The 27755-nt window shown below is 29.4% G+C and overlaps 2 protein-coding genes and 1 long non-coding RNA gene across 3 annotated transcripts; all 3 read left to right on the forward strand.

Moving 5' to 3' along the window:
• The first annotated feature begins 1106 nt into the window (after positions 1 to 1106).
• Positions 1107 to 1633, forward strand: LOC124927762. The gene is made up of 2 exons (XR_007098431.1): positions 1107 to 1137; positions 1562 to 1633. It is a non-coding gene; the product is annotated as an uncharacterized LOC124927762 (long non-coding RNA).
• A 7324-nt stretch (positions 1634 to 8957) lies between these two features.
• On the forward strand, positions 8958 to 9755 carry LOC124927632 (RING-H2 finger protein ATL79-like). The gene has a single exon (XM_047468087.1). The coding sequence runs from the start codon at positions 9014 to 9016 to the stop codon at positions 9560 to 9562; it is 549 nt and encodes a 182-aa protein (XP_047324043.1). The 5' UTR covers positions 8958 to 9013; the 3' UTR covers positions 9563 to 9755.
• Positions 9756 to 15027: 5272 nt separating this feature from the next.
• On the forward strand, positions 15028 to 27212 carry LOC124926826 (mediator of RNA polymerase II transcription subunit 15a-like). Its single transcript, XM_047467135.1, has 12 exons — positions 15028 to 15312; positions 15415 to 15487; positions 16308 to 16419; positions 17296 to 17416; positions 18522 to 19859; positions 22055 to 22116; positions 23298 to 23372; positions 23696 to 25072; positions 25190 to 25531; positions 26266 to 26469; positions 26549 to 26643; positions 26803 to 27212. The coding sequence occupies exons 2-12, from the start codon at positions 15423 to 15425 to the stop codon at positions 27008 to 27010; spliced, it is 3999 nt and encodes a 1332-aa protein (XP_047323091.1). The 5' UTR covers positions 15028 to 15312; positions 15415 to 15422; the 3' UTR covers positions 27011 to 27212.
• Positions 27213 to 27755: the final 543 nt, after the last annotated feature.

The following is a 27755-nucleotide window of genomic DNA, read 5'->3' on the forward strand; positions in this document are numbered from 1 at the left end:
ATGTTATATATATAATATATATGATTAATTAGTTGTAATGATGTATTATTTTTGCACAAGAAAAAAACTTGTATTTTTATAGTAATTGAAAATTATGGAAATGTGGTTTAAATGATTTGGCATGTAAAATATTATTAAAATAATTTTTAAAAAAAATGAGCAGCTAGTTAGGATTGCAAGTTTCCCACATCGCTTGTCTAACTAAATTAACGAGTCTTGTTAACCGGAAGAGAAAGAAAAGAGTTCGTCCCTTCGGGGACATCCGATAAAATTGGAACGATACATGACACGCACAAATCGAGAAATGGTCCAAATTTTTTTTTTGCCTTTCTCCCTCCCTCCTCGTGCTGCGGCGACTGGAAACCTATTATCTGTCTGTTTGTTCATTGCTGTTTGGTTTCATCAAGCCTTCATTGAATTTGATTTAGTTGTTTAAATCATCTTTAAGCTTCCTCTTCTTTATTTTAATGTCTGCATTCTTGTTGTTGCTCATGTTATGTTGCATTGATTATTGATGTTCATATAGTACAGGAGCTCATTGATATTCCTCTATAAGTTGTGGATGGATGTGTTCTTCATTTTCTAGATAGAATACTCTATTGAGCAGAGTTAAATACCCTTAGGTGTGTGATCTCTATCTTAATCATTTAAAAAACTCAAAATGATATGATTTCTTTCAGTTGCATATGAAATAGGATTCCTTCCTTCTTATACCTAATACATTCATTAATCGCACTTGAGGGGAATTTCTATTATCAGTGTATATCAGGTAAAGGGTTTGCATGTTGTTTGTCTGCATCTATTGTGTGATGTTGTGGCTCTTTAATCCACTGACATTTACAATTGGAGCCCCAAGGAAGGAACTGTGAGCCAGTTGTTTGCGCAAGCAATGGTTTTGTGGTTTAGGGTCTGTCTGTCTCATGAAGGGTATACATGTATGCGTTGTTGTAAAAGACCTTTTAGCTAGAGAAATGACTTACCTTCAAGAGATGATTTAGCTTGAGAAGTAACGCAAAACTTTTAGCTAGAGAGATGATTTAGCTAGAGAAGTAACACCAAACTTCTCTGAAGATATCTTTTGCAAATCTTGTGATTCTCTATTTTGCAGGTAATCAATCTCTTACAAAGCTGCACTTGGTATGAGCTTCTATATATATATATATATACACACTGTTATCAAAAGAGCTAGAATTCATTCAAATAAAATCACAGAACACAGAGGCATTTGACCAAACTCTGCCCTGTTCTGCTTCATTACAAAACCAGTTCAAACTTTAATAACAGTTAAATATTTGTTTTCATGATTATTGATATGATTGATGGATAAATGGACTTACCCAACATTGTCTAGTGATTGAAGTTGTGGTTACAGTTAATATTGAGCAGAGCATATAAAGAAAGTGTTTTCATACAACTATCAGAAAATCCATTCAAGAATGCACGGGCATAGAAGTTTCATAGAATATTGTGCACTCGAAATCTTAACTACCACTATGATCATTAGTGAATGCTCATGGAAAACTTTTTCTGCAATCAAAGGAATATAAGTTGACATCAACAGTTATTCAATATTTTTCATTTTGAACTGCATGGATTGGGGAATGATTTCAGGAGCTTTTGTCTGTTTCTTTCATTGCCATCCTTTTTCTGGTATGATCTCTATCTATGTTGCACACAATTTTGTATTTATTTTATTAGGCAGAAATTATTTAGCAAATATTCACTTGATTCTTATAATGAATGATAACTGCATGTTTAAGCTATCATCAGATCAGTACTTGCTTTCTTGACAGGATAGATGAAATGATCCAGATTGGAGTTGTATTATTGATCCAGAAATCTCTCTTCCCTAATGTTAAGATGAAATAGCGGTCGAAGTTTATTAGCCATTTTCATTCGGATTAGAGGCCAAATCCATTGGTTATTGTGGTTTCAAAGGCAAGCCAACTGTTGTGGCCATCAAGGTTAACATTTTTGGAGCCAATACTTGCATCTTTTCATACTAATGCAGAATGACCGAATGATCAACAAAAACGAAAAAAGGCAAAATATGGCACCTCCAGTCCAACTTGCAATAAAGATACCAAGCCAGAGGTAGGATGGACAATTATCTGGGCAAAAGGATTAAGCTGCCACTGCTGAACTCAATAAGATTCATATATAAGTTCATTTTGTTTATTTTCAAATGTGGTTTTACTCTATCCTAAACATTTAAAAAACTCAAAGTGATGTGATTTCTGTCAGTTGCAAATGAAATAGGATTCCTTCCTTCTTATACCCAGTGTTCTAAACGGCGGTAGGCGGTGGCGGAGCGGTAAGTGACTGCCTACTGCCTCGGGTGCCTAGGCGGTGCCTAAGCGGTGCCTAGGCGGTGCCTAAGCGGTTAAATATAAATATAATAAAAATGTTCTATAATTATCATTTTACTAAAAAGTCAAATTAATATTCTCTAATAGAGTAACATTTAACAAAAATAAGTATGTAGACGAGCTGGAGAAGAGATAGATGATTAGATGATCTAAGAAGATGTAGATAAGAAACAGAAAAGAAGAAGATAAATGAATTGAAATGTAAAGAGTCATTTCAAAATTTAAATAAATAGTGGGTGATAAAGAGTTTTTTTTATTAAATATATATATACATATTAATATATTAGTAATTTATTAATTAAAAATAATAAATAATTAAATAATCTGACCGCCTCATGTATAGGCGGAGCGGTGTTGGACCGCCTACCGCCTAGGCGCCGCCTAGGCGCCGCCTAGGCGCCGCCTAGGCGGCCGCCTCGACCGCCATTTAGAACACTGCTTATACCTAATACTTTCATTAATCGCACTTGAGGCAAATTTCTCTTTTCTCTTGCAGTTATACAAAGTCATTTGTGTATAATCAGGTAAAGGGTTTGCATGTTGTTTTGTCTGCACCTATTGTGTGATGTTGTGGCTCTGACATTTACAATTGGAGTTCGAAGAAATTGTGAGTCAGTTGTTTGCGCAATGGTTTTGTGGTTTAGGTCTGTCTCATGAAGGGTATATATGTATGTGTTGTAAAAAATACTATTAGCTAGAGAAGTAATGCCAAATTTCTCTGAAGAATTCTTTTGCATATTTTGTGATTCTCTATTTTGCAGGTAATCAATCTCTTACAAAGCTGCACTTGGTATGAGCTTCTATATATACACTGTTATCAAAAGAACTATAATTCATTCAAATAAAATCACACAACACAGAGGCATTTGACCTAACTCTGCCCAGTTCTGTTTCATTACAAAACAGTATATGATGGATGCTTGAATGAGATAATTATTGTCCAAAATCCAAGTTTGGCACACTATTTATAAGTTTGAATGTGCTTTTGTCAAACCCAAAACTGATCTGATAATTAATTATATTCTGTATATTATTATTAAATGATGATCTGAGCCCTTTTCTTACCTTTATCCAGAATACTTTCTGTTTATTTTTGTAGCTTGGTTTTGATGATGATTTACCACATTTGAATATTTTATCATACTGGGACACAATTAGTACTGGGACATGATGATCAACCTATAGTTAGTCTACTGTTTATACATTATGAAAACTTATGTTGCCAGTAATTAGTATAGGATGACAATGAAAGTTTGAATATTTTTTTCTTAGAAAGTAGATAATATATCTTTTTCTTCTTCAATTTATTGGTAGAATATTGAGCATTCACTATCTCAGTGGCTAGTGATTGAAGTTGTGGTTTGTATGTTTGATTGTAAGTTTATTTCAAATATTTTATTATTTTGTTTAATTGGTACTATAACTTATTTGAAAATTGTTATAATTTATCATGTTTTAATTATCAAAATAAATTTTATTATTTAATATAAGAATACTATTTTAGTTATAATTTAAATATTATAATGTTATTTTTTATTTATGGTTTAATTATTTTATTACCTTAATTTTAATTTGATTAACCCTTTTTTAGTTAAAATTAAAATACTCAATTTGAAAATTATTATTTAATTTATTAAAAATTAAATATTTTTAAAATTAATTTTTATTTAACATGTTGAATCAAAAAGGTATATTTACATACACAAAAATTAGACAATGTGTGCATTTTAATCATAATGATAATAATAATATTTAATAAAAAAACATACATGTTAATATGACAAACTAAATCAACAACATTTATTTAATTGAGTGACTTACGAACAAATATTAATATAAATTATTTTTTTCTATGAGTATATTAAATAATATTAATAAATAACTAGCATGTAACCTGAAAAGATATAAAATTGAGAAAAAAAATTACGGTTAGAATGTGATAATATTTTTAATTTAATCTCACATATATATCCAAATTAACCACAGCTCTCGACCCGGCAATCCGAATATTTTGAAAATTAAGAATCATTATATTATATATATATATATATATATATATATTAGTTAGTTAAAAAGTTGAACTTACATTTTTAAAACGTCCCGCATTCATCAAATTTGGTGTTTAGTGTTAATTTTAAAATATAAAGTTTTATTAGCCTAGTTGGTTAAAGTGTTATATTTTGTTTTGTTAGGTTGCAAGTTTGAAACATACATGTATCATTTTTAATTTTATTTTTAACCGTTTTAAGTTTATGGTGGGTCAACCCACAATCCGACCCAAATGGGGCGGTTCGGGGTACCATTCCCGTCCCGTTTTAATTTCGGAAATTTTTTTAATACCATCCCGCCCCATTCGATTTTTTTCGGCTTCGGAGAATCCCGCAGGGCACCGTTAATAAAAAAATTTAAGAAATATTAAAAAAGTATTATAAAATAAAATTATATAAACGAATTTTTTAATATAATACATATTATAATATATTAAAATTTTATATTATTATAAAGAAATAATATTATTACTCTTATAAAATATAATGAATAAATAAATATATTGGTGATTTAATATATTTAATTATGTTTATAGTGTTCGGGACAGAATCAAAGTGAAGTCGGGACGGAGACACAAATATCATCACCTCCCCATCCCCGTTCGATTTTGGGAAAAAATCGTCTCAAACGGAGTAATTCGGTTCAGTTTTCGCGGGAAAGTTTTAAATTGTCATCCTTACACATATATTTTCAAATTAACCAAAGTTCTAAACCCAACAATTCAGACACTTTAAAAATTAAATATCATTATAATTATATATATATTATTTAAAAAGTTTAATCTAATAAAATAAAAATATATAATTAAATTAAGAATATATTTTTAATGCCGTCAAAAACATTATAGGTATCAATTCAATTAAAAAATTAAAAAATATTTAAAATAAAAAATAAAATAAAATAATATATATATATATATATATATATATATATCACATATTTTGACACTTAAATATCTTCAATTATTTATTGACATAAATTTAATTTATTTATTTTCTTTTCTCAACCAAGTAATATTGTGATTCTCATGCAAAATATTATGTAAAATTATCTTGGAAGAATAAGTTACTTTTTATTTTATTGTATCATTTAATTATAATTAAATATTATTATTTTAAATTAAATAAATATAAAAATATTTTTAAAATATAAATAATATAAAATTAATATATCTATCAACAAAACTTACAAATTAATATAATTATCCATCAAACTTATAAATTAAAAATTAAATTTATAAATTAAAATAGTTTTTAGTTACACTTCTTCGTAACAAATTTAGTTATAAATTAATCAATTTTTCAGACAGACTCTACTCCGACCACTATGATCATTATTAGTGAATACTCATGGAAACTTTTTTCTTCAATCAAAAGAATATAAACTGACATCTTAAGATGTGTTTTATTTTTTTTATCAGTTATTCAAGATTTGTAATTTTGAACGGTATGGATTGTGGAGCTTTTGTCTGTTTATTTCATTGCCCTTCTTTTTCTGGTATCTAAAAGGAAAAAAAAAATATATTGTCTAGAGTTTACCTAAATATATATAATAAATGTGGTTGTGTATCTCATTATATATATTGTGACTCTGAGCTTGTTTAGCTAATATTGATTATTTGTATTTTACTATACTTTACTTCAAATATTACTCTTATTGTAATATAATTAAGTATAAAATAATAATAACTTTTTTATAAAATTAATTATATTAATTTATTTATTTGAATGAGTAATAATTTTCTAATTTTTTATAAGAATAATTAAATTTGTGACATTTTTTAAGAATCATTTTTATCACAATTAGTTGGGTTTGATAAGTAATGATTTTTATTTTGATTTATAAATATAAATTTATTTTATTTATATAAATTGTATAAAAAAATAAAATAAAACATTTTTAAAATTTTTAAATTTAATTAATTTATTATTAAGACTCTCTTAAATGTCTTGTTAATGCTCTTATTTTTGTGAGATGAATTTGTTACACTTTCTTTCAGATGAATAAATATTTTAATATAAATAAATATTATATTATTGTTATATATCCATATGACATAAAATTATGTAAATAATCCTAATATTTGACATTATTTTTTTCTGTTAGATTAAAAAAAACAGTGGGTATAGTCCATTGTCGATATATTATATAATATATATATATATATAATCAGTCTTCTTCTTCTCTAAATCCACGTGGCACTTATTTTTGCCTTTCTCTTTTATTCCGAGGCGGTGTGACCCTTGGAGATCGTAGTAGTTTTTTTTAATTTTTTTACTTTTTTTCTTGAAAACAATTTTGAAGATATTAATATACATTGACTGTAATAAATTACATTGACTATAATAAATTACATTTCAAATAATAAATGTAATAGAATAATTTTTTTTTTTTTGACTAATTAATCTAAGGATATTTGGTATTTGGTATTTGGTTAACCGATTAAATGCTGAGAAGTTTGGGATGTTGTAGACAGAATTTTATATTTATTTTTATTTAACTTGTTATATTAAAAATATATAATAATTTTATATTATAAAAATAAAAATAATATTAGTTTTATAATTGTGTTTATTATGTTTATAGATTCAAATCTTTTAATTTTTTATATTTTTATTTAGGGTTGCCTCTAATGGATGGTCAAAAGAAAACTTTATCCCTTCTTCTAGTCTAACAACAATAAAATTTGAATACTAACTTTAATTTCTTGAGTTCGAGTCCGTCAATGTAAGTTCTGCGTCTGGTTAAAATTATTAAGTATGTTTGCGAGTTATATACTTAATCCTTTATGTAATAAATCTTAATTATAAATTAAAATTTTTGGTTTATAGTAAAAAACTCATATTTATCAAACTATATCAAAACCTTAAATTATTTGATAAAGTATATTATATATAAACACTTGTATAGAAAGTCGTTGCGGATGTTATTCTAGATCAAAATGAACTATCAAATTGCTATCGAACTAGATCAAAACCCTAAATTATTAGAGAGAATAGTTATCCTTTAATTGGTGAAAGGGACTAGAGAAAATGCACAGTTACCTTGTCGAGAGGGAAGTGAGTTATTAAATAAAGTAATCTCTTCCACATGCTTGCTTCCATCCACAATCATTAATAAATACAAACATTATTGTTAAATAAGGAATTTCTTTATTTAAATATACAACACCCTTTCATTCATTATATATTCTTTGTCAAAACTTAAAACAACTTTCTTTCATTAGCCCATTCCATTAATATTCAATAATATCAACCAATTAATTGATCCCAATTCCCAACCACTTTCACTTTGAACATACCAACAACACATTTATAAGGTGCGGAAATTATTAATTTAACTTTATATCTAAATTTAAGTGTTTAAATTAAGCAAATTTGATATATATATATATACTCAAATTTATCAAATAATTGGTTTGAGAATTGAGACTACCAAATATATCATTTTGATTGTGACTTTCATTTTAGTTTGTTTGGCAACAAATGGGAGTACTGATTACTTTTTTATGGTATTTTTGTTCATTTTTTTGTTTCATTATTTTAATATCTGAAATAACTAGATTAATTTGTTAATATATGTACTATTTTAAAAGTTTATAGACTTTTTTGTGCCTTCAACTAAAGTTTAGAAGCTATTTTATTCTTCTTTTCTTTATTTTAATTGATTTTATTCTATAAAGAAAAAAGGGGAGACGTGTATATTATATAGAAGTTCTGGTGAGTGAGTCATGGTCTTGTTATCAAATTTTGATTTGATTTTATTTATTTTTCAAATAATTTCATATTTTATAATTTTATACAATAATAACTAACACAATAAAATTTAGGAATTCAATTTTTACTTTAATTTTGATCAATAAATAGTTTTTCAAATTTTGTTTAATTATTTTCAATCTAATTATTTTTTATTTAATGATTAAAACTACATGTTAAAAATATATTTTAATAAGGAATATTACACTCAATGAAAAAATATATACATATATAAAAGTAAAACTGAAGTTTTTCTTTATACTTTTAATGATTTTTAAAAATTTTAAATAATTTCGTTTTTAAATATAAATGGTAGCTGAACCATATTGACACCATCCATCATGATGAGAATCAATACTAATTATATAATTGTCACAAAAAATTTGAACTTATTATTTGTTTGTTTAATTTTTTTATTTTTTTATTTTTTGTTATGGATGAAGATTATAATATTGTAAGACATTAAAAAAAAGAATGAGAGTACGAATTTAGAAAGAAGAAAAACGAGAATGACGAAGTGATGAAAGCATCTCGTATGTAGGATGTACACAGTTGTTGAGTAGTAAAAAGACATGGTCATTGAATTTTCGAACGAAGTGGTTGCGGACCATGTGGTTGCTTCGTTTCCACAAACGTGAGCGTAATATGATTGCCCAACAAAATAAAAATATGTATATCTAGTTCATATATATTATTGATACCAAAATATATAAATAATATTTTTGTTTTATTGACAGTAACACACAAACAAAAACATTAAAGACATAAGAAGGTCATTCCATTTTTGATTACAGTAGTTTCATTTTCTTTTTCTTTCTCTTTCTCTCTCCAAACCCAAAAATGCGTGCACTACTATTACTGTCGCCGTCTTCTCCGGTACTAGAACCGTCGGTGAAAGAAGATACAATTACTACTCCAGTAGTTACATGTGATTCCCAAACTTGTCCATGGAAGCCATACTCAAATTCCAAGGATTTCCAAAAAGACGCCTGGCTCATATTCGCCATCCTCTTCTTCCTCCTCTTTCTCGCCATCACTCTTAACGCCGCCGTCCGCTGTATAATCCGTCGAAGAAGAAGAAGAAGACAGCCCCAACCTGTCGACTCTTCTGACGACATGTCGCCGACCAAACCGCCGCCGACGTCCGACGCAATCGAAATAAAAGGAGAGGTGGTTTTGTTTTCATCATCATCATCATCAGCTATTATTAAGGAATGTGCAATATGTCTGTCGGAGTTTGAGGAAGGAGATAGAGTTAGGGTTTTGGATGGATGTAAACATGGTTTTCATGTCCATTGTATTAAGGAATGGTTGTCTGCAACTCACTCTTCTTGTCCCATCTGCAGAGCTAACTCTATCACTACGCTCACAGCTGGCCGCACGTACTGATCTCTTTTCTTTTCTTTTCTTTTTCTTTTATATATGTTGGAGGTAATCAAATATTATATATATAACTATATATATATATAACGTCATATCATAAATAACCATATTCGGGCTTTCTATGGGACATGTAATGTTATAATTAGGATTCCAAATGTTGTTTATTTGAATAAAAATAATTGGAATAATCGAACTCAAGTTAGAATATATCATATTCATCTAATTAAAACCACCGTATAATTACTAGATTTTATTTGTTTTAAAATATTTTAGACTTCCAAGAAAATGTATTCACGGGTTTTCATTCAATTATTGACTGCATTTATCTTTGTCAAACTTTTATATATATATATATTTAATCTTCTATTAATGAGATGATTGTGAATTGCAACTTGTCACAAATATGACAGGCTAGAAATTTGGACTGCTTTAAAAATATAATAATTTTGTATTTTATCTTAATTCAAATATAACGGTGATTCTTACCAAATTCTCATTTATAATGTTTTAAATTGAAAAGTATATTATAATTGTCACGATAACTTTCTATATTAAAATAAAAATAATATTATAATTAATAAATATAAAATATTATATATAGTCCATAAATTACTATAATAATGTTTATTATTATTCCAGAATTAACCTTTGTAGAGTATGTTTTTTAATTATTTTTAGGTGCCTTAGAGAGTACATACCTTAGTATTTAAAGTTATTTTTCTGAATTTTTAAATAGTCAAAATTAATATAAAAAGACGTGATTAGGGCATGCCTAATGTAGCTAGAAGCATGTCTTATTAAAAGATGAGAGATCACCTAGATCTAGGTTAGGGCATACGTACCAACCATAAACACATGTGTATAAGATTGAAGTTTTTATTTCGTATCAAAATGTAAAATTTGTATTTTTAATAAATGGTGAAATATTTGTATTAAAGACCTTCATTTGGGTGGGCACGTTGGATCTAACGTCGATATCATTTTTAACATGTAACCAAACACTGAACCATAAAATAAAATCTCAAAACTCGTATTCATACATATTTATCTAACTTTAATGAAGTAAAATTAGTTGTCGACTCTTATAAATCAAATCTAGCATAGGTTGAAGGTCTTAGAGAGGAGCTCAATTTGAGTTTATTCATCACTCGTCTCGTCCCACTCGGAATTCGAGAGAAAGGTAAGGCATAAAGTTAAATTGTGATCCGAATCTATTTTTGAGTCTATTTTTGGGAGGACTTATTTTTAGGCATTACACATTTGTTTTTGTTGAGGTTTAAATTAAATGTTCATTTACTTCTACTTTTTTAAATGTATATATTATTATTAAATATAAATATATGTTTATATTTGTATTTTGATAAATGATAAAATATAGTTATAAGGATGTAAATATAATTTTACCTTTTTAATTAAATTAAATATTTTTTTTAAAATTATTTTCATTGTTTTTTATTTTCTTAATACTATTTTTTAAATTTTATTTATTATAATTTAATAATTATTTTTAGTAGAATAAAATGTCTGTAATATATATATATATATATATATATATATATATATATATATATATATATTATAATTATAATGTTAACATTTATTTTAATTAGTTTAAATATTATTAAAAAACAAATAAATAATAATACAATTTATAATATAACTATGATATTATTTTAAATAATAATAATGTATAAAAATAAAGTGTTACTATCAATTTACTAATTTAACTTAAAAATAAAAGATAATACTAATAATAATTATTACTTATTTTATGTTATTAATTATAAAACAAGCACTACCTTTAAAAATAAATGAAATTTTCAATTAGTTAGATTTACAATTTTAATTGTTTTAATAATAAATAAATATTTAAAGATAAATAAAATAAAATATATCAATTGCTTAATTAAGTCCAAATATTTTATATGAGCCACCTACAACTAAACAATCCATAACTAACTTAATTATATTATTTAAAATATTATATATATGAGTTTTTATAAACTTATTAATCTTATGTTTTTATAAAAAAAAAAATATATATTCATAACTAACTTAAATTTTTTTAATATTTTTTTTTATAAATTATCAATAATATATAATTCACTATTTAATTATATATTTATAAACTTAATATTTTTTATTTAAAATAATTTGAATTTTTGATTAAATTTTTTTTAAATATTAATAAATTACTTAAATTAAAAAAATATATTTTAAATAAATTATATGAAAATATTATTTTTTATTAATATATAATTTTACTTAAAATAAAAATAATTAAATAAGTAAGTAAATAAAAAATATAAGAAATAATTATTTTTTTAATCTTTCATATATTATTTTTATATGTATTATTTTTTTATTGTCTAATTTTTAATTTTTATAGAACTAAAAAATATAAAATATTGTTAATTCTTTCATGATATTGTGAAATCTCTAAATTCATATATTTTTTATTTTATTTTGTTAAAAAATTTTAATATCTTATATCTAAAAAAAAATATAATTAATTATTTAGAAAATTAATATTATATTAATTTAAATAACAAATATAAATAAGGTGAATAAATATATATGTTTGAATTAGTGATTTTAGCCTTAATATTTTGTGTGTGAAAAAATAAACGCTGGAATTAAAAGGAGGGAGGAGGTAGGTACCGAACAAACCTTGTCGATCAAGTATCTCTACGTCTTTTCCGTATCCTTCAACGGTGATAGGACATTCGACTTTACAAATTTCTTTAAATTATAGTGAGTATCCCAATTGTTCATTTCTGATTTGAACCCGATCATCAAAACCCACACGAATATCGGGCATACAGAATCTTTGAGTATAACTTTCCTTATCTAGTTATCCTTTTATCCTCACCCATCTATAATGTTACAATTATTTTTCTCAATTTCTAATAGAGAAAATAGATGTGACCGAACCCTATCATTTGTTCTTCAAGCCCGACGAGAATTTTAAGAGAAAGATAAGCACGATAATTAGAATTTTCAATAATTTGTGTCTTTTTGTAGGAATTACAAATTTTCATATGTTAGCTTCCTATATTAATAAAAAAAAATATATATAATTAGTATCATGTACAAATCTTTAGTTTTTTAAACTAAATCCAAAACAGATTTTTTTTCTTTACCTTATTTTTCTTTATTATTATATTTAATATATTACTATATACAAAATATAAATCTATATTAATTTTAATATAACTGTATTTTTTAATTAGTATTTTAATGCGTAGATAAATATATAATTAAATAAATATTTATGTAAACATTTTAAATATATAATTAAATACATATTAATTAAGAATATAGTTATTTAAAATATATATATTATCATTCTTCTTTTAATCTTACTTTTTTCATTTTTTATTATTATATAATTATTTTATCAATTAAAAATATATTATAGAGAACACATAAATTAATAAATAAAATTAGAGGTTTTAGGTTGGTTTGAATTTTTTTTATATTGATTTGGATTGACAATTATTTATTGATATTCAACCTTATTATCCACAAATTCCCATTCAAATTTTAAAATAATTAACTAAAATAAATCAAATACTAATTTATCAACAATATAATAATTTTAAATATATTCTCTAATTAAATAAAATGTCTACCAATTTAATCTTAATTAAATATATTAAGTAATAATAATTAAAACCAAAACAAAAATGAAGTTTTCCAATAAGTGCCAGAGAATACATATAACGATACTTAATTTTTAAAGTGTCTGGATTGCTGGGTCGAGAGTTGTGATTAATTTGAATATATATGTGAGAGTTAATGAATACTTAGGTCGGATTGTGAGTTAACCCGTTCATAAACTTAAAACGGTTAAAAATAAAATTAAAAATGTTATCACATTTTTACCGTAATATTTTTTTTACGATTTTTTTTATTATTACTCGTACAAATGCACATGATAAAATGTTAGTTTAGTTAGTGCTACTTACCACCAAAGTACATCACAATCCATGTCTTTGTACATATTAATATATTGTTTTTCAATGCATTGATTAACGTGGTCATCAAATGAATAAATTTCTAAAAATATTAAATATAAAAAAGTTAACCACCAAATTTTTATAATGATTTTAGAACTTGTAAATTAGAAATAAATAAAAATTTCATAAGATTGTATGCCTTGATTATTGGATCACTCTTTAGCAAATAGTAAATTCGCAATATTGAATAATAATTTTTTTTATTTGGTATTGGAGAAAAATACTAAATAACCTAAAAAAAGGAAATTGATTTTTTTCTTAGAAACTGTAGGTTTATCACGAAAACGACGACCAAAATGATGTCGATTTTGATAAGTAGCGGTTCAGATCGATTACTCGCGGTTAAGCGTAAACTTTGAACCGTTTTTTACCATGATCCATTTAATTTCTGGTTTATTTTAACTACAATCTATGTGATTCTATTTTTTTTTAAAAAATGTCGAGTGGTTAAATTAGGTAAAGTCTATGATATTTTTTCAGTTCACCTAGATAAAAGTAAGTTCAGGTCATTAAAAACTAAATTAATTATATATTTTTAAAATATAAATTTTAATAAACTTAGATTTTATAACAATATGATGATAATCAATTATAAAATTAAAAATTATAATATAATAAAATAAAATGATATATATTCCATTAAATATTTAATATATAACATTTTATTGCACAAAATAATATATTTATATTTTTTAGACTTAAATCAAAATATGTTAACAATAAAAATAATTTTAATCTCTAAATTCATTTATATATTTCTGATTTTGTTTTGTTAATAGTTTTTAATTGATTGTATTTAAAAAATTATAATTAATTATTTAGAAAAATAAAATAATATAATATTATTTTAAATAACAAATATAAATAATGTGAATAGAGATATATATGTTTTTATATTTGTGGTTTTAGATAAATATTGTTGTGTGTAAAATATAAAATATAATATGTTTAAATTTATATTTTATAATTATTACTATAATAGTTTTATATAATTAAATAAATTAGAAAAAATGAAAAAATAGAGAAAAAATGAATAAAAAAAATGTGATTATAGAAAAAAAAAATGTAAAATTTATAATTAGGGAAAATATTAAGGTTAAATATGGAAACACATTATAAACTTTTGGAAGTTTATTATTTAAAAATAATAAGAATTCAATTTTTATAAAATAGAGAAATATTATAAATTAAAATGCTAAACACAATTACATTGAATTATTATTAAATAACAAAACTATATAAAGTAAATAAATATAAAACCCTAATTTAACTAGAGACTTCAAAATTGACTAATAAGTAAAATAATTTGATTTACTGAAATATTTATACGAGAAAATAAAAATTGGAGTTAAAGGAGGGAGGGGTGAAGAAGTTCTACCTTCCTTCCCCTATTTATTGATTTGTATTTCTCTTTCTCGTGTTGTTTTGTTTACGAACAGGGGAAGAGGAGAAGACAGGCGGGCCACCGAACCAACCTCGTCGGAGAACTTATCTCTACCGTATCCTTGATCGGCGATCGGACATTCGACTTTAACACCTCCGAATTTCATTACACTACAGCGGTCTCAACTGACAATACGCAATGCGTATCAATTCTCCAAAGGTAGATAGAGTTTGTTTGATCAACAACTCGTGATTTGAGCGAATCTATCTGATGTTCTCTTCGGATTCGTCGTATCGGTTAAACTACTCATCAAACGCATCATCTGTTGAAGTCCTGCTGACATCAGCCTGGTTTGCGTCTTCGTTCCTGTTTTTGATTCTGATACGAGTCTCTGCATGCATAGACACAACTCTTTTATACCTTTCTAATTTATCTGTTTTTGATTTCAACAGGAAGGTTAATGGATTCTAATAACTGGAAGACACAATTGCATTCTGATTTCAGACAACGTGTTGTCAATAAGATGTGAGTTCTTTATTTTTTTTTGTCCATTCGGTCTCTTTGAAATGCATGTTTCGAATTGGAAGTTTAATTCAGTTTGTAACACTTGTTTACGTCAGCTGAGTCAAATTGACTGTAATTTTGGAATTTTTATCAAAGTTAATGAACACATTATTTAGTCATCGGAACTTGCATCATGAAATGTGCATATGCAAGTTGTGAATCCATCACATAAAGCTGCACCTTAAAACTCTGGTAGTATATCATTGTTCTGGCTTTCTTCTAGGTAAAATCGATTGATTTAGGATTTGAGAGTAATGATTCAGTTAGATGAAAGAGAATGAACTAGTTCTTCCAGATACATAGTCTTAATATCATATTTGTTTAGCTTATATTACCGATTGAGTAATGGAGTTCCATTATACAGTTTATTTCCTCGCCATAGACCTCTTAAGGAGTTTTGGAAGCCGTTGTTTGTTTGTCAGTTGTTCCTATAGATGCACACTATTTTCGTTAATAACATAGTATAATGCACATCCTTAAGTTTACCATATCTTATAGGTCTTGCTTTCTGCTTGTTCATGTTGTGAAGGAAAACATATGTAGTATATGATATTTCAATAAAATTAAATCTAGACGTTTTGATTGATTTGATGTTGGATATGTTTTTACTTAATGCTTCAGCATATGTTTTAAACTAGTTCTTTCCTTGTTTCACTATCATTAACTTTGTAATCCATGTAGAAACATGCTTCTGTTCCAACTTCTAGTTGAACATTTCTTTTTCTCTATTGAATTATTCTTTGGATCTGATAGAAAGCTGACATCTGATATTTCTTGATAGAATTGATAATCTTAAAAAGCATGTTTCATATCCTGGACAAGAGAATTTTCCAGGAATGGAGCAACTTGCTGTTAAGTTTGAAGAAAAGACTTATGTTGCTGCAACAAGTCAAGTATGTCCCTCTATTCATATCTTGTTATTTTTTAAATAAAAGCCTAAGATGTTAGTGTATGATCATCCCAAATGATATCCATCCAACAAGTCCTATTTGCAAAACCCTCTTGCACATAGAAGACGGACATACTGAATAACAACATGCCAGAAATCTAGGGGAATAAACATCACAAAACTTGAATTCAGGCATCTGGGAAACAAACACTTGATACGTGTTAAAATTGCAGACTATTCTCAAAGAAACAAGAATATGTAGTAGCAATTTTCTTAGATAGATATGTGTTACGGTCTCAAAATAAATCCAGCACCCTCCAATGGTCCAATTGAGCACTTGGGCTATATATTGTTGTGGGATTTCTGTTTTCAATTCTAAAATTCTGTTTTGATACACTTTTCTGTTATTCACCAAACTGATTTCTGTTATGTCCCTAGTAGTTGTTGTAACAATAGTAACTGAATATTCTGGGGGAAATCACTACTATATAATGTTGATCTCACCCCCCAATGGGGCATGGATACAAAAAAAAAGCTTGTGAATGTTCTTAATCCCAATTATATTTTCTAATTTGGATATTTGTCTTGGAATGTTAGGTATATACCAGCAGTATTTTTTTCTCATCTTTGATTCTTCTTATCCTATAGTCTTGAAATCTTCTTTTCATAACTCTTCCGCTGCACTTTGATTAAAGATTTCCCACTCGGTCCTTGAGATCAAGAACTCAAACCCCAGTTACAGATTAAGTTGTAAGTTTGTAACAATATGCTAATGATGTTCTTTATCATTTGTGAACTTGGTGAGGAATAAATGTTAGTCCTCTCACATGCCAGAAATTTCTCACTGATAGCATGTAACTTATATTTATCATTATTGCAGGAGGATTACTTGAGAAAAATATCCATGAAAATGATGTCAATGGAAACAAAATCTCAAAATATTGTTGCCAATTCTTTGCCACCTAACTCTTCCAGTGGTAGCAAAACCTCTCAAGATGCAGGTAATTTAGGGAACATTATAATTCTTCATGCGACATATGTTTTCTCTTATGAGACAGTTTGACTTTCATGTTCATGTGCAAAGCTACAGTTTTTGCAGTGTGTTCTCTTTTCTTTATGTAAGACCAATCCCCTCTCAAAAATGTATTTAAACATAATCATTCCTCCTGTCACTTTATGTTTTCTACCATGGGGTGGTGGTTTGACTTTCATGGTTCATGTATAAAGCTAGCATTTTCCTGCATACGTTCTCTTCTCCTTATGTAAGATATATCTCCTCTCAAACTGTATTTTTTTAACGATTACCAATTGTTCTTTGAAATCTTGATCACAAAGTCACGAAAATGGCGGATCTGAACTCAAATTTTAGAATTATATGATGGAAACTTCTGAACATTTTATAGTTGCTTCCATCATATCTTTCAATTGTTTCTAGATCATAATCTGGTTTTATAAATAAAGTATATTCTTGACTCTGCCAAAAGTTGGTTCAAATGAACCCAAACTGTTTTATTTTTTATTTGCATCAAAGTTTCTCCAATAGTATCCATGACATTATTTTCTTATGTTGTTATCCCATTAGTTATGCTGTCAATTGCATTTTTCTTTTATGCATATTCATTGATTGCGGAAATCAAAGGTTGAATATAAAAGAATGTTGTATGTTATTACCCATTAGGGTTGGTATACATATAAATTACATCTCTTGTAGAGAGAAATCAAATCTCTATTTTTTTTTAAAGGAAATCAAATCCCTAAAATTTATGCCTAGAATAAGGAATTTTTGGTTGAGGATTTTTAGGGATATTTAGCTAACATATCCCTTGATTTAATTAATTTCTAACGAGTAATAAATTAACTACACTCCCCTGAACACCTTGTCTTTATACCTGTTACATACCAACATGTTGATTGTTTAAAAATTTCAAACTTTTAAACATGTGTGTATTATTGCATGGTTTGGAACTATTTTTGTGTTGCTAGATGCACCACAATTTCAAAATGGTGATAAGACGATATAATCAAAAGCTTAGATTTTATTCCATCATCCATCAGATTGCTTTCACTTCTTCACTAATTTTTTGCATCATTTTCTCCCTTGAGCAGCATCTAGTTACATGCAATCTCAGATTGCAAATCAAGGACAGCAACTTCAAGTGCAGATGGGGAACACGGCAACTGAAGTACGTCAGCGGTTGCTGTCTCAGAGCATTCAGAACAACATTGCAGCTAGTAGTACACCGACTTCAGTTAGTAGTTTACCTTCAAGTGCTATGCCAAATGTTGTTGGTCAAAGTCCCAACTTGCCAGGCATACACAATGTATCCGGCATTTCAGCTGGAACTTCACAGAATCTAAATGGAGACTCCATGAGGCAAGGAGTGTCATCTAGTGTGTTTCCTAATTCCCCGAGGCAGATGCAAGGAAGACACCAGGTTGGTTCCCCTCAGCAGCAGCCACCATCTCAGAATCCACAGCAGCAGCCACCATCTCAGAATCCACAGCCGTCACCATCTCAGAATCCACAGCAACACTATAATTACCAGCCGCAGCTTCTGAAACAGAAATACCCTCATGGAAGTGTACAACATTCAGTCATGCAATCTCGTATGCAACAACAGACCCTAAACTCTACTCAGTTACAATCTTCACAACAACTTGTTATGCAACCTTCTAAGGTGCAGTCAGCTCCAATGTCAGGCCTCCATCAGAGTCAACAGTCTTCTCTTCAAAATTCTACTCAATCTGTGCTTCAGCAAAATCCACAAGCAGTGTTTAGGCAACAACAGCCTCCGCATCAAACACCCATGATTCAGCAACAAGCATCTTTGCAGCAGCAGTCTTTATTGTCTATGCAGCAGCAGGTAAGTTGGCCGCAACCAAATTCTACAAACATACAGGTGAATCAGCTGATTGGAGAAAACAGCAATCCTGACATGCAGCAGCAACAACAGCAGAGGTTGTTAGGTCAGCAAAATAATCTTTCCAATCTTCAGCATCATCAACATATGGGCCAAGCAAATAAGCCTCACATGCATCAACAAAAGTCAGTTTCTCAGAACAATGTTGCTGGACTACAGCAGCAGCCGCCCCTTGGTAATCAATCAGGTAGCCCCAATTCACCGGCAAATCAACACTCATCACAGATATTGCAGCAATCCAAGATTCCTTCTCAGAAACATATCCAGGCGGGTGCTGGATTGTCACCAAACCAAGGCCATCATTCACAATCACAGACACTTACACAACACTTGATGACCCAGATGCAGTCACAATCCGGACAAATGCAGCAACACCTCGGCTTTAAACAAAAACCGGGTTCTTTGCAACGAGATATGCAGCAGATAGTTCAAACATCTGGTCCATCGCCTCAATCACATAATTTGAGTGATCAGCAAAACCAATTAATTCAGTCACAAGGAAACATTCCAGAGGCATCATCTGGTATGTTGCTCAGTTTACAAGCTTAAATTTTTTGTCTTATTTTTTCTTTGTCTTTATATAGATATCCATGTGTTATTGTTGCTTGCTTTGTGTCTTTGTTTTATCTCAACAAAGCTCTAGTTTTATTGTTATGCTTCATTGTGATGCCTTTGACAATTCCCATCAATGGTGCCATCACTGATTTTATTAAAAATAATGCTTGCGTTGTATCAAATGGTCCATAACTCAATGTTTATCATCTAAAATCTTTCTTGATTTCTGAGCTTAGGAAACAAGTTATAACAACTACTTGAACACATATAGAATTTACCGTCTTGTTTATAAGTGTTTGAACAAGGAACGAAAAAAGGGTAGAGAGGTGTCAATATATGATCACTTCAACAACTATAGTTATGAAAGATATTAAAAGTTATCAATTTGATGAGAGCACTCTATTCAACAATCAAGTCATTTAGTATGTGTTTGTATGAATTTGGTAGTGCCTTCTAACTACAACTTAGCCAAAACTGCTTGTCAATCAAATTTATATGAAACAAAAAAAATATTCATATCCTTCCATTTGGTGTTGTGGTTAAATCAGAATAACTTAGTAATGCCTTGATGTTCCTTAGTCCTTCTGGAATAGATATGAAGATGAGTTGATTGGGTGATCTTATAAGGTTCTGGGATGAGGGAAAGACAAGGAGATGTATATGTGTTGCTTGTGGATGATTTGGAAGGTAAAGAGTTGAATCCCTAGATGGAGATTCACTATAGGTTGTATTTCCCTAGACGGAGAAAATAAGGTTCGTGCACAAAGAATATTACATCCATAGAATGAAATTTCCTGTTAGTGATTGGACAATAGCACTTGTAGCCCATTTATTTGGTGAGTAAAAAAACACTTTATGGCTTTTGGATCAAGTTTTGAAGTTGTTGGTGAGTGGTTGTGAACAAAGGCAGACAAACACCTTTGAAGGGTTATTTTGATTTTAGGGACTTGATGTGAGGGAAGGTGTGAAATAGTGTATCAAATGATGTGTGGAATGTCAAGATCCTCAAAGGCAGTCTATGGATCAAATAAGTTGTAGTTATGATTGCATCCCCTGCAATTGTTTAGACCTTTGGGTAGTAAACATAAGGCCATGACAACTCTAAGAAGATGGCAATTTTTTCTTTCAGCTACCCCCATTTGTTGAGGAGTCTTGACACATGAACTGATATGGACTATTCCATGTGAGGATAAATAAGACTCAGATGGGAGCTAAAGTATTCCCTCAAATAAGTTTTTTAAGATTTGTATGGAGGTTTAGAATGGGTTTTGCATATTTTTTGGAAGAACAACCTCAGTTTTTTCTTTCAACATATATACTCAAGTTATTCAAGTATAATCATCTATGAATAAGTGGCCCTTGGTTGTGTTTTAATTTTTTAGGCTCCCAAAAAATCATTATGAATTAAGGAAAATGGATGTGTTAAGGCACCTTTGGATAACAATTCACAATTAAAGGAATTACTAAGAATAAATATGGCGAAGGCGATGAGTCCAGTTAAAATACTGCTACTAGCATAGTCTTGTGCAAGTCTTTTGGTGTTGAGGATGTTTAGACCAACCACTAGTTCAACTCAGTCAAACTTCCTCGCCGATTCCATCTCCTGAAATTCACATAAGGCATGGTTGAACTTGGCAACACATTTGTAGTCAAGGCGCAGCCTTTTTATTGATAAAAAAGATTACAACTAATCTCTCAACCCGTTAAGACTTTTTAAGTTTTTTTTTTAAAAAGACTTTTTAAGCTAATCATTTGTTATTATAGCTGATCATTCTCCCAAAGTAATGGACAATCTTCCATCAACAAACGCAACACACCTTTTAGTTTAGCAGTGTGATAATTTTGTACAAGTTTGGCCAATGTAGTGTAGCTTAGTGGTTAGAGTGTCTGCTTCTTAAGCGGAAGGTCACTAGTTTGACACCTACTTGGTGCGTTTAACCCTTTCAAAACAATGAGTTTTAGAAGTTTGGGATTACCCAGTCGTGGGATCCAAATCACCTGAGTCTATCACCCAACTGATTTTTTGATCTTAGCTAGAATACAAATTTGTTGATAGGTTACCCTGTTGATTGGTGTTCCTAATTGTACTAGCATCATGACTTGGACAGAGTATCTTTCTTCTGACATTGTTGTGCACTTACTTTTGTGTTATAACTTCTTTAGATTCTACGGCTCAAACAGGAAATGCAAACAGTGGAGATTGGCAAGAGGAAATCTATCAGAAGGTACTTATCTAATCTCCCCAATTTCCTGGTCTGAAGTTACATGTGTGACGAAATTACATTATTGTTTTTCAATATGTTGATGTCCATGCAGACAGTTTGTCTGTTTTATATAGCAGTTATACTTAATGACTTGAATGATGCTCTATACTTATTTACAAGGGTGTATATAGCAAATAAAACAGGAAAATCCATAGGAAGTGAATGCATCAGGTTCATTTATTGCATGTTGCATAGACATGGTGCAAGGGAAGTGTTCCACAAGTTGCCTTTTGAATAGCTTAACTCTTAAAAACAAATCTACATAAGAGATTAAGAAGGCTGTCAGACTGTTTGTTAGAGTATCTAGCACACAAAATGACTATCAAATACTAAACATTCCCAATATGAATATTTAGCCCAACTCGAACTCCCAACCCATTGCTGCATCAACCCACCAAAGGCCCACATACTATTCTTCCAAAAAACAAAGGTATTTTTAAATCACATTTAAAGATGAAATGATCCTGTACTCTGATTCTTACTTCAAGCTTCTCTTTCTTGATCCGATATCTCCTTGCACTTCTTCTCTTGTTCAATTTAGACTTCACTTTCATATCGTATTGGAACCTATATTGTTCAAGTTTTGTTTTTATTTTCCTTCCTTTCTAAAGGTCTTTTCTTCAATCCCTAAAGTTTGGGAATTAGTTAGGGTTCTATGCGATTGTTCTTAAAATTATTTTGATATATCTTGTCCCTAAATAAAAGCATCCCCTCATGTATATATATGGGTTTCTACTATCAATAATATAATCAATCTCTTTTCTCTCTAAAATACCATAATAAGTATTTTAATACTCATGTGCTTGTAAAAATCATTAGTTATAGCATGATCTTTGTGCATGAAGGACAGACAGAACTTTACAGTAAATAACCTATTTAATATCTTGACCCCTTATTTGTAAGATGATATTCACAAGCATTTGTGTTCTATAACTAACAGTTTTAAAGCATTGTAGTTTGAATTTTCTGATTTGTTTTCTCTGGTAGATTTATGCTTGTGTAATGGCTACTGAAGATTATGCGTATTTCTCCATTCCCGTTATTTTGTTCTGGCCTTTGCTTAGACTGCTTTTGATTGAAGCAATCATGCAAGAAATGAGAAATTTACAAACTTTCTCATCATCATGATTTTCTTTTTGTAGATTGTAGCATTGAGGGAAACATATTTTCCAGAACTATCAGAGATCTACCATAAATTTGCTGATAAAATACAGCAGGTAATTTATATGTCTCTTGTAGAAATTTGCAGAAATCAAAACTTGTAAAAAATTGAATGTTGAAAGTTGATATTCTCTCAGTGCTTTAAAGTCTTCATGACACCATACAAGTACATGTAACAATGTACTGTAGGAAAAATGAAAGGCTTGACAATGTTGAAATGTAGGATCACTTTGACAGTGTATTCACACAGCTAAAGATGAAATACTTATATAATGATAAACAGGGACATTGATCATTCTATTGGAGTTTGTTGCATATCATCTTAAAACGTTTGTTCATATATTAATAGTTTTCCAATTTTCATCTGGTTACTTTTCAGCAAGAATCACATCCTCAACCAAGAAATGATGCATTTGAGAGGATTAGAGAATTTAAAAACAGGTTGGAAAAGCTGATTGCGGTGTTGAAGATTCCAAAAAGCAGTATTTTACCTGGTTTCAACAACAAGTTAATAGTTAATTGGGAGAGGCAAATAATTCATCTTCTCAGTACACACAAAACCCGTAAACCTGGTGTTACAATATCATCACAAGGGCAAAGACTTCCCTCATCTCAGATGCAACAACCTGTCCAGCAGTCACAGCAGCAACATTCTCAGAGCCAGGCACATTTGATTACGAGTCAAATGAACTCCCAAGTACAGTCAATGACTTTACCAAACTCTGCAGGTGCAGTAAAGTTGAATAACATGTCTGGCTTGCAACAGAATTCCTTGTCCCCGTTGTCTGGAATGCAAACTGTCTCACAGAACATGGGAAAATCACTCGCTCCTAGCTCCAGTAGTGATTCTGGGCAAGGAAATTCCATGAATACATTGCAGCATGTTTCTATTGGATCTCAACAACAAGGCAATGCCAACTTGTCATCACAAGCTGGAACAAATTTGCCGCAGCCAAGCATTGGTTCCTTCCAGACAAATACCAGTTTAGCACAACAACACCATCTTAAACAACGAGATCATCAAATGCTACAGACACAACAACCATTGAAGGTTCAAATTCAGCAGCAGCAGCAGCAGAAGCAGATGCAACAACTTCTTCAAAGACAACAATTACTCCAGCACCAGGTACCACAACAGCAACAGGTATTGCATCAACCAACAAAGAAGCAACAGGCTACTCTATTGGATCCACACCACATGTCTCAGCTTCATCAGATAGCTGATGTAAACGACTTAAAAACGAGGCAGCAGATGGGCATAAACGTAGGAGGTTTTCAACAGCATCAGTCTGTCGGACAGCGATCAGTATATCACCAACAGCAGCATAGAGCAGGAGTTTCATTTCCTAGTGCTTCACCTCAACTCTTCAATGCAGTATCTCCTCAACTTTCACAGAATCTATCTCCAGATCAGCAAAATATGCTTACTGCTCTTTCGAAAATTGGGACTCCGTTACAGTCGGCAAGCTCACCCTTTGTAGTTCCATCTCCTTCAACTCCTCTTGTTCCATCTCCGATGCCTGGGGATCCAGAGAAGATTAGCTCTGAAGTTTTAGTACATCCCAATGCAGGAAATAGTGGAAACCAACAAATTGCTGCTGCAACTTCAGTCCAATCCATGGCCATCAACACTCCTGGTATATCTGCATCACCTTTACTTGGTGAGTTCACAAGTCCCGAGAATCATGGTAATGTCTCAACAGCCATTTCTGACAAGTCTTCTGTGCAAAAGCCTTTTGAGCGATTACTTAAAGCGGTAAGTTTTAATCCAATTAATTGTCTTTGCATCATATTATGAATAAATATTGGGTCAAAATAATTCTTTTCATCAAGAGAATTTAACGGCTGTAGCTTCTTGTATTTTGATCGTCAGGTAAAGTCAATGTCATCTAAGGCATTGAGTGCCTCAGTTAGTGATATACACTCTGTGGTTAGTATGATGGATGGAATAGCAGGATCAGCACCAACTATTGGCTCTAGAGCTGGAATCGGTGAAAATTTGGTTGATATGACTAGATATCACTTACAGGCTATAAGTTCTGCAAGTCAAGATGGAGCAACCGGAACAAGGAAAATGAAGCGCCATATGACAGCAGTGCCCTTTAATGTACCATCTGCTGGAACCATCAGCGATAGCTTCAAAACTATTACTGGTTGCGAAGCATCTGACATTGAGTCAACTGCAACATCTAGTGTTAAGAAGCCTAGAAATGAGGTAACACTGCCCTGGGGTGATTTTTTTTCATTGATTTAGCTGGAAACTTATATATGCATGAGTCAATAGATTGGTGTTAAGTCATAAGGTACATCTTTTTTTGTTTCACATCAGCTCATCTATTTGGGATAGGAAAATCGTGGTGAGAATCATCTATATTACTTTTTTTTATATCGATTTCTTCCAGATTAAAATCATCGATGCACTTTTATTAAGCCTTCCACTTCTTAATGATAAGAAACACATCTTATTGTCCTCAAGGAATCAACTAAAGCATGAAATAAATTGAATTTGGTGTTGCTTGTTTCCTTTGGCACTATACCTTTGTTTTTCTTTTCTTTTCTTTTTGTTGGTAAATGTATATAAACGACACCTTTATATAGCTCTATGTATCTATTATGTCATATTTTAGTTGAAAAACAGTTTTAGGTATCTAGGTAATTATCCATTTCAATGACTGAATTTCATTGTCAAGAAAAACTTTATTAAAAACTCCGGTATAACATGAATAATAAATCGTGAGAGAAGCAGTTTACTTGGTCCTGCAATCTTAATTATAGTAAAGAGCTTTAATTATAGTAAAGAGCTTTAATGTCCTCCTCTGGTCAGTTATCGTGTTCCTTGAAACTTTCTTATTTATAAGCTATGAACTTGCCATTTAATTGGTTACCTTGTCCAAGTATGAGGTCAGTTTGAAGATCTGATTCCTGCTAAAAATCTTAACCTTTTGGCAGACTAATAATACATTGTTGGAGGAGATGAAGGAAATAAATTATCGACTTATAGACACTGTGGTAAATATTAGTGATGAAGATATTGTTGATCCTATGTTGGCAACTACTGCAGCTGAAAAGGGTGATGGAACCATAGTCAAGTGCTCATTTATTGCTCTTGCTCCTAATCATGACTTGAAATTGGAATATGGTTCACTAAATAAGGTTCTTTCTTTGCCAGAAATAAAAATAAGATTCTCTAAATCGATCTGTATTTCTTATGTTTTGTTTTATCTGTTTGCAGTCGCAAATTCAGCCTATAAGATTGCTCGTACCTGCTAACTATCCAAATTGCTCTCCAATCCTGTTGGACAAGTTACCAATTGAAGAAGAATCGTGGTGAGAATCATCTATATTACTTTTTTTTTTTTTTTATATCGATTTGTTTGAGCACTTCTTTAGGTGTTAACTGTCAATGCTAACAATTACTTCTTACTTGTATCTGCATCAATTCTTATAATTTTCATTGAACAAATTTATCTCTCATTCTTTCTCCAGTAAAGAAGTGGATAATTTGTCTTCAAAGGTAAAGGCAAGGTTTAGGGTCTTGCTCCGAGATCTTTCACATCCAACTTCGCTCCATGAAATTGTAAGGACGTGGGATGGTTGTGCTCGTGCAGCGATCCTCAAACACGCAGAAGATATTGGTGGTGGGAGCTTCTCTTCCATTTATGGAGCCTGGGATAACTGCTCAACTACTACATGATGGCCCATTGCTGCTGCTGCTGCTTCAATTTTTAAAAAAAGTTTTATTACTATAATAGCAGTTTAGTAAAGAGGAATCTGATTTGTAGACATTAAAGGAAAACAGTTAATAGAATCATTACAAAAAAAAATGTTTCTTCCATTGATTTAATACGTTCTTGAAAGGATAGTACAATATTCAATTTTATTTTTTATTAGCTCAAGTGTCAATCTTATTTATATTTATATGTTTCAGATTCAATTCTTATTAAAATACTTAATTAGTGGGGTCATGATTACTGTTTATACCAAATTTCAAAATCACATTTTATTATGAAGTATAATAGCAAAGTGAGTAAAGTAAAACAAATTCTAACTAACCTATATAAAGAAATCAATTAAATATTATATTGGTTATAAGAAAAAATTATAAATTTAATTATAATCTTTATAATAAAAATATCCAATTATTCAAAAAAAAAAAAAAAAAAATTCAACAACATCAATCTTAAATTAAGGAATTTTTTATTTTATTTATTTTCAAACTAACTTAGTTTATTATTTAAATTTTATTTTATATTTAATTATTTATATTATATATATATTTAGAATATTATTTTTAAAAGTATAATTATTTATATTTTAATATATTTATTTAAATTATTATTTTTATAAATTTGCTATAATCTATTTAAATAACACAAATAAATTAATCAATTTATAAATAAATACACACTATTTATTTTTTAGTTTCTTTCAATAAATAT

The sequence above is a fragment of the Impatiens glandulifera genome, chromosome 2 (assembly GCF_907164915.1).
Source record: "Impatiens glandulifera chromosome 2, dImpGla2.1, whole genome shotgun sequence".
NCBI lineage: Eukaryota > Viridiplantae > Streptophyta > Magnoliopsida > Ericales > Balsaminaceae > Impatiens > Impatiens glandulifera.